Consider the following 8,792-nt stretch of genomic DNA (forward strand, 5'->3'; position numbering starts at 1 on the left):
AAGCACTGTATAGATGATTATGACAGAGGCTCACATTTAGAGCCTGTGTTCAAAACGAAGGGATAACAATTTCTTAATATTGTATATCGTAATGAACTTGCATGTATTACAGTTGAGAAGTGCCGACCTGGTTCCTAATGACCATGTGCCTAGAGGACAAAACGATACCGAATTGTTTATAATATGGTCATGATAGACATGGTTCGCCGACTTTACAGATCGACTGCTGTTGGTTACAGAGAAAAAAAGTTTCGCTGATGCAGGATGGTGTTGCCAACTGTTCGGGTAGAGGGAACTTGAACCAATAGTATTTTGTGTAACGTGAGAATGTTTTATGCGGACACTGACACTGTTTAATGATATTGGAGGTGCTCCATTCTGCAGCGTTCAGGACCAAAATGAATGATAAGAACTGGCAACACACATCAAAGTTGCTGGTGAACGCAGCAGGCCAGGCAGCATCTCTAGGAAGAGGTGCAGTCGACGTTTCAGGCCGAGACCCTTCGTCAGGACTAACTGAAGGAAGAGTGAGTAAGGGATTTCTACTTTGTACCCAAATCGAGCTTCATGCCAAAGGTACCAGTGATTCAGTTAATTCTCTAAAAATATAGTGCATATAGTGGAAATTCTCTTTTTATATCAACATAATTTCATATTACCACTGAGGATGGGTGGGTCATGGCTTAAGCATGAAAGGTGAGATGTTTAAAAGGATCTTGAGGGGAAGTACTTCACTCAGAAGCTGGTGAGAGCGTGGAACTACCTGCCAGCAGAGGTGGTGGGAGTGGGTTGGATTTCAACATTTAAGAGAAAATTTCGATAGGTATACGGATAGGAAGGGTATGTATGACTATGGTGGGAATGCAGGTCTATGCGGCTAGGCAGCATAATAGTTCGGCACGGACTAGATGGACCGAAGGACCTTCTTCTGTACTGAATGCTCTATGACGCTATGAGTATAATGAATTATGTTTCAAATTTAAGTGTTAAAATTAAAAACAGGGATTACTGGAATCTGCAAGGTAAAGCCCAGAGGGGGTTCGAACTTGCACGTTCACTTAAAAATGTGATTCAGTCACTTGTTTCTCTTTGTACCCTTATTTATTTTTCTTATAACAGCGTGATTAAAAAAAAAGAAACACACTGCTATGGAGTACTTGAAGATGAATCGTGCAGTGTGATTTGGGCAAAAACTAATACGGATTTTTTTTTGCTCATTTAGTAATAAAATTTGGTTAACTGGTGCATACAATATGTGAGATTCAGTTACCAGTTTTATTGTTGTTTTTTTTATATTCTTGTAAAATAGTTTACTTTGCACGCGAACTTGAATCTGAGAACATGAACTGAAGTACAGAGATGAAATAAGGGGAGCATATAACCGAATCCAAACTGACAGTTTATTAGTCTGCCCCCTTGGTCGCAAATCTCAGCAACCGTAGAATGAGTAGTTCACTTGGCAGTAAATAGAGTGAGATTCCAGGTAGTTCGATAACGGATGTTGTAGCCCTACTTTTCAATTAAAAGTTTGACATTAATATGACCCACTAAGGTGCACCCCACGCCCATATACCGTTTTCCACCAATGTGGTGTCTAAGTATTGCACACGTCACTTCCATTCTGTTGGCACAAAATGTAGATGGCTACCTGCTCTCTTAAACCGGCTTTATTGTCACTGACCTCACTTGGAAACGCCGTTGTAATATCACTCTCCATAAACACTCCAGTCGTCAGTTTCTCTGGGTGCGCATCATTGACTTAATCTTATTAAAGTTCAACTTGAAGACGGATGAAATATTTTCTCCAAACTTGAATAAAGGTGGTTAGTCAATTAAAATATATCGTTGTAGGAAACTGTGAGGTCACCTTATTGCTATGCTTATGTGATTAATCTATCCGATAGATTCTGTTGTGTGAAAGAAATGTCGGTTATTGAAGGAAGATTTTAGCCACTCATGCCATCCATGGCCTTGACACCCCACCACCCCCCACCCCGACCCCGCTCGCTCTTCTAGCTGAATTTACTTAACAACTTCTACTTCAACTCCCTTTAAATCCTGATGAGTAACGAATACTTATGTATTTCGATATATAATCCAATTTTATTAATAAAAAGAAAATATACAAACTGCGACTAAAAAATATATCTCCGAGCCTCGGATTGGAAATTTTCCTGATAACACACACAAAATGCTAAAGGAACTCAGCAAGTCAGGCGGCAGCAGTGGAGGGAGATGAACGTCGATGCTCATCAAGACTGATTCTCCTTTGATTATTCCTCTCCATAGACGCTGCCTGGCCCGCTGAGTTCCTCCAGCACTTTGCGGGTGTAACTTTGGATTTCTAGCATCTGTGAAATGTTTGGTGTTATAGTTTTCTTGATATAGCTTCTCCACCGGATGGCACATCAGGACTATTTTCACAGCTGTGTAAAATGGCAGGACACCACTACTATTTAAAATGAATTAGGAATGGGGCATAAACGGTGTGTTTTTCCGCGACACTAATGTAACCTATAAACGAATATTGATATAAATACAAACAAGTAGCACGGACACGCGTGAAGCTGATGATGACACTCACTGCCCGCCCTGATGCAAACTCGAGAAGCTGCATTTTTGCAATTCTGCTCTGCATATGGTTGCATGCCATATTATCTTATCTTCAGATGAAACTTGGCACTTATTCCAAATTTTTCGAAGGGTAACTCTAGTTGATTAAATCAATTAACGGGCCTGGCTGCTAGTTTGATCCCTTTGTTCTGAAATCAGAACATAATGAAACGAGTCTAGGTTATGAAGATTCCAACATCCACGATATCACGAGGTGATATCGTATTATGGTGAGCATGTGAGTCCTTCCAAGCAATATAATTAGTCGGATCTAAATATCTCTGGGTCACTTTTATATGAGGTAGGATAAACATATTTACAGTTATCTCTGTTATTTTTGCCATGGCTACCAAATCATTCCTTGCCAAAGGATACATTGGAAAACAATAAACAGCTTGAGTTCTCTTGTGTCTCCTTTTGTACTGTGCAGATACTTTGGCTTGCGATCTTGGCAATAATCCAACAAGAGAATTTTGTTTTATGATTCATTACAGCATAATGGACGTATTAAGGCATCCTGTAGCGTGTCAGTCCTGGAATAAGATTTAATTGGGACATATGACCAAAATCTTAGCATTTTTGCGCGTTTTATTTTTCCTTCTGTATAACTGGAAAAGAAGCCGAGGTAATGAAGAAAGTAATGTATTGTCCTGGTGTATGTCCACTCATTAGAAAAGTTCGTCAGTAACTCCGTTAAACTTGTAATATGGAAATACTCTATCTAAGTTAAAGAAATTCTGCCTTTCGGCCCTACCCAAGGAGGAAAACCGTGGGGTTTATACAAATATTATTAGCATAGGGTCAAGCTGTCAGGCGACGTTATTTACACGGTAATCTTTTACCGTACAAGACAGCCTCAGCTCGTCACGAGAAGGGCTCAGCAAAATCCATTCGGGGAAGCATTCGCACTTCGATAAGGTACCCGTATATTTACTTACTACTCTATTACATTGCTTTGAAAAAGTATTCAGCACCAACCCTTTGTTCACATAAATCAGTATTAATTCCAGGGTTTATGATCAACTTCACTGGGAATTTTTATGTTTGAATCACATGCTCCTTTTTTTCCACAGCAGGGCCCCCGGAAACAGGGAAAATTGTTGAGTAAGTAAAACTAAAAATTGAAAAATTGAAATGTCAGCAATTCAAAAGTATTCACCCCCTTTGCTCAGTACTCAGTTGAACCACCGGTAGCAGCTATTACAGCCAGTAGTCTTTTTGGATACAGGTTATTACTCTTATTAGTTTTGCACAACGTGATGGAGCCCATTCCCCCTTGCAAAATTGCTCAAGCTGTGCCAAGCTAGTTGGCGAGCGGCGGTGGGCAGCAATCTTTTGGTCTTGCCAGAGATGTGCGATAGCTAAGGCCAAGACTCTGACTAGGTCACTCAAGAATATCCGTGGTTCAACTTCGTTCTGCTGAAAGACGAACTCTCTCCCCATTTTAAGCTTTCTGGCAGAGGCGAGCAAGTTTTTACTCAGGGTCCCTCTGTATTTATCTTGCCATTACTTCTGACCAGATTGCCAGACCCTGCTGCAAAAGAGCATCTCCATAGCATGATGCTACCTCCACCTTTTACAGTAGGGGTAGAGTTACCCGTCTGATAGATAGATAGATATACTTTTTTGATCCCGAGGGAAATTTGGTTTCGTTACAGCCGCACCAACCAAGAATAGGGCGTAAATATAGCAATACAAAAAACCCCAACAATCAACACCAAAATGCAAACTATGCCAGATGGAAAATAAGTCCAGGACCAGCCTATTGGCTCAGGGTGTCTGACCCTCCACGGGAGGAGCTGAACGTTCGATGGCCACAGGCAGGAACGACCTCCCGTGCTGCCAAGTGTTGTATCATGGTGGGCAATATTAGATTTATGCCACACGTACCGCTTAGCGTTGAGGCCACCAAGTTCCACTTTAGTCTCATCCGACCTCAAGACCTTCTTCGACATCTTCACAGCATATCCTAAGTGACACTGAGCAAAGTCTCCATGGGCAAGGGCTTCTTCCTTGCCACTTTTCTACAAAGTACCCTTTTTGTGCAAGGTCTTAGAGATTATGGAGCCATGAACTTCATCTCTGTTGCAGCCACTGACATTTACAGCTCATTCAGAGTAACTGTTGGCGTCACAGTAGCCTCTCTTACAAGTGCCATTCTTCTCTGGCGACTAAGTTTGGAGAGGCGAACCGACCTAGGTAGTGTGGCTTCAGTTTCTTATTTTGTCCACTTTTTCACGATGGACGGCACTGAGCTCTAGGACATGTTCAGTGCCTTTGTGACGGTTTTGTACCCTTCACCAGATTTGTGCTTCTATATTACCATTTCCCTGGCTTGTCTTGATGCTCTTTTGCCGTCACTTTGGTCTGTTCTGTTGAAAATCTACCATACTGTTAGGCCTTACAGAGAGAGGGGGTATTTATTCTTATGAATTCATTGAAAACAAGTGAACTTCCAATTCTACATCAACAAATTGGGTGAGTTGGTAAGGTAATATACAGTATTGCACCTGAGGAAAATTAGTACAGCAATTACAAAGAGGATGAATACTTTTTCAGGGTCACGATTTTGGTTTTTAATTTGTAATAAATCGTTGACAGGTTTTGGAAGTTTTTTGATTTGACATGATGCACTATGTTTTGTAGATTAGCTCAAAATCCTACTTTAATATATTTTAAATTTAGCAAATGATACAGTAAAATGTGAAACTAGTTGTGGGGGCTGAATATCTTTTCAAAGCACTGTAGATCTCCCATAAATCTACAAACAGATGAATAGAATTAACACTCCTGTTTGGATCCAGCTGACAGATTCGAATGGAAAATTTACCTCTGCTATAATTCGGTTTCGTGCAGAAACAGAGATTTAGTCTGGGATTTGAGGGAAGAGAAGTTGAGATCTTAAATGCTCGAAGGGCTTTCAAGTTCATTTTGGTGCTTTACCTTAATAGGCGCAGTAAACACGTAATACAACTTGTTAGAAATTTATTGAAATCAACTGTTTGAACGTCAGCATTGTGTTATTTCTTTCAGCTCGAATGCTTCGTAATGCATATTTGCTTCTTCAACATGGTCCACTAAAGTATTTTCGACCAAATTTCTATGCCTTAAATGTCACAACTTTTGTTTTTATTGAAACTAGCATAGTTTATGGAATATTGAAAGATTTAAATAAGAATTCTTAAATGTCATTCGGTTGTGTGTATCTAACTGGAATCCATTCGTTTACCACATTGCTTACCTTCACAACTTGGGAGCCCTCCATCTCGAGTATTTACACTTGTTGCGAAGTATAATTATAAATCCCAACTGTGTTATTACCCTTCACCAATATTAAAACGTGTCATCAATTAAATTAAGGATTGTATCTTTTTTTCCGAAAATAAATATATTCTGCTTCACCTCTGCTACCACTATCTCTGCTGGTCTCCCATTTTCACCTCAAATCTGACCAAGTTCACATCGCTATTGTTAATAACCTAAACCGCAGCAAATGCAACTCACACATCGCCAGCCTTGTGTTCACTGACCGATACCAGCTGTTTGACCAGTCACATCTTGAATTCGATGTTCTTGGTTTTGTTTTGTCTCCACGGCATCGTCATCTTCTCTCTCTCCACTATCACTCACATCCACCCCGCCAAAACCACCCCCGCCCTCCAATCAGCAGATACACTGTAACCTCCACGAGCCTCCGGAGAATTGTGTGTCCTCCAACACAAGACGCCTGCCTATTCCTCATTTTCTTTATCCCACCACTGCCCAGTATGGAATCCCCCTCCCCCCACCCCCCACCCGCCACCACCATGCACATCCACCCAGCTCCTAAACATTAACCGTCTTAGCACCCTGCTCTCCACTGACTTTCCCTTTAAATCTTGCATCATTAAATCACCCGCAATAATAGGACCTCATTCAGTTTGGTATTTACCGGGTTTCTGTGAAACGCCTTTGCTTGTTTTGCTCCCTGGAAAGCAGGTTTTAAAGAATCTCGAACCAAAAGTGAAAAACTCATTTTCAATAGAAGATGAGCACCCAGGAAGGACTGTGCTACTTGATTTTAATGTCTGACTTTAAATTCTTTTTTTTTGTTCATTTTATTTGTAAAATTGCAACCCAAGGAAACGTTCAAATGCAATGATCTTTTTCAAACTACAAAATAAGTTTATTATCAAAATACGTATATGTCACCACATACTTCTTAAATATACTATGTTTAAGGGTTGACGATTGAAACCCGGATCTTACTAGAGTATCTGTAAATCTTCCATTACTTGAAGGAATTTGATTGTCCTCGGGCTGTGGTGCAGTTATAACACCTCGACTTCTCCGCTCATGAGATTCTCACAAAAACAAAAAAGAAATCCAAAAAAAAGTTTGGAAGAAATCTATTCTCGTTCTATGATGGTGATTCTTTGCTACGAAATTCGTATCTTTCCCAAATGTTTCCACTATTTAACGATAGAAGTAAACTAGAGTTGCCATCAAGGGTTCAATGTTAAGTTACAGCCAGCAGAGAAACAGTAACAATGTAGCCTGCAAGCTGAAAGTGACATTGACTCTTTCACAAGATTGATCGTCACTCGTCAAATTGCTCCCAAAGAAAAACAAAGCTAATGTTTACAGCATAAATCAGCCAGAAGCACTCAGCTTCCCCCCCCCCCCACTTTCTCTCTCTCTCTCTCTCTTTAGACGGTGTAGGTTGAGATGTGCATTGTGTAGGGGTCAATATGCTGTAAGAGTCAGCGGAGTTTTTGCTGTTTAATGGGCGACAGCGTAAAAGTTTATCCAGTTTAAACCAGGGATGTCCAAAGAATTGGAGCCGGCTATGCGCCCGAGCCGACTGATGGATGAGTTGTTAATATAACCCGGCACCTTTCGACTCGGGGCGCCGCTCCTTCATCAGCTCGGACTCTTTGAGTTATTGCCCAGTGTCCACTCACACGGCAACTTAACGGGAATTGATGTACAGGTGCGGCAGGGACTGAAGAGCGGAGATGGGGCAATGGATTCCGCAGTGCCATCTCGCACTTACAAACCAAACACTAGTCTGTCCTAGGACGCGCCCCGTCCCCCAGTTCCGTACGGCCATTCCTAGTAACCAAATCGTCAAAGTTGTATTTCTTTTGTGGTCCCCTTGCTCTCTAATGAGCAGTTTTATTTAATCTACTCGAATCTGCCTTTTGCTCGAAGCAACGAAGCGCCTTTTCTAATTGTCTAAAGCCCCGTTATTCTGCAACATAGTTCACTGGAGGCAAAAAAAACCGGTCAAAATATGAGTTAAAACGAAGCAAACAATACTTGCACACTCACAGATCCAAGACATCCTCTGCCTCTCCACAACCTGTTTCGTCAAACAATAAATGGATTTTAGCGCGTTAAAATGTACTACTGGAATAAGTTCTAGACTTGACACTGCGGAGCACCAGTCTTTTAAAGGTACCACGATTATATTGAAGTACGATTTAATTTCACGCGATGTAAGAGCAAATATTCAATTACTCCCAACCCAAATGGCCCGAGATGAAGTTCCCCCAAGGGATGACTCACCGTAGCAGGGTATCAAGGCGCCGTTGGGGCTCGCTTCTTGAATCTTCTTGTTTTGAACAGGGGACTTAGCCGTCCGGCCAGCGCTCTGCATATAGAGATATTTGTTAAATGCGCTGTCGCCGATGGGGTTTTGAACGTTGGTATCCAATGACTCGCATTCCTGGTGGAAAGGGTTCCTCGACTTGTCACCATAACTTTGGCCTTTGTTGGCCAGGAAGTTAGGGCCGAACTTGTCAGTTGGCTGGAATGTTCGAAAAGGAGCGTGTTGATGCTCTCTCCCCTGCGGAGCTGTGTTATAATACGAATCCATGCTGGTTATCTCACAATATGACACGCAGGTCTCCCCGTTCATTCCCCCCAAAAATACAAGTTTCGAGTACTCAAGGAAAGCGCGCTGCCAGAGTCGCAGCGCGGAAATGACTTGCGAGCGATTCGGAATCGCGGAGCAGAGATGGGAGTCGACTTGAACTCGAGTCCTTTTGTGGGTTTTTCCGTGAGAGGCAGGGGCTTGCAGATGCAACAGCTTGCTATATCCCAGACCCTCAGCGTCTCCCACCTCTTCCCCCCAATTAATATGTAGATCAGATAAATGGGGAGGTCAGATCTCCTCACAAAACACTTCAAAAGAA

General features: G+C 41.7%; 1 protein-coding gene across 1 annotated transcript in view; it reads right to left on the reverse strand.

Annotated features, from left to right (window-relative positions):
- LOC134354252 (homeobox protein aristaless-like 4) overlaps positions 1–8,515 on the reverse strand; it is a 40,698-nt gene extending 32,183 nt beyond the window's left edge. Inside the window, exon 1 of the mRNA XM_063063153.1 lies at positions 8,160–8,515. Within this exon, the coding sequence (XP_062919223.1) occupies positions 8,160–8,515 (356 nt within the window). The remainder of the gene's footprint in view (positions 1–8,159) is intronic.
- Between the last annotated feature and the right edge of the window lie 277 nt (positions 8,516–8,792).

The sequence above is a fragment of the Mobula hypostoma genome, chromosome 11 (assembly GCF_963921235.1).
Source record: "Mobula hypostoma chromosome 11, sMobHyp1.1, whole genome shotgun sequence".
Classification (NCBI taxonomy): Eukaryota; Metazoa; Chordata; class Chondrichthyes; order Myliobatiformes; family Myliobatidae; genus Mobula; species Mobula hypostoma.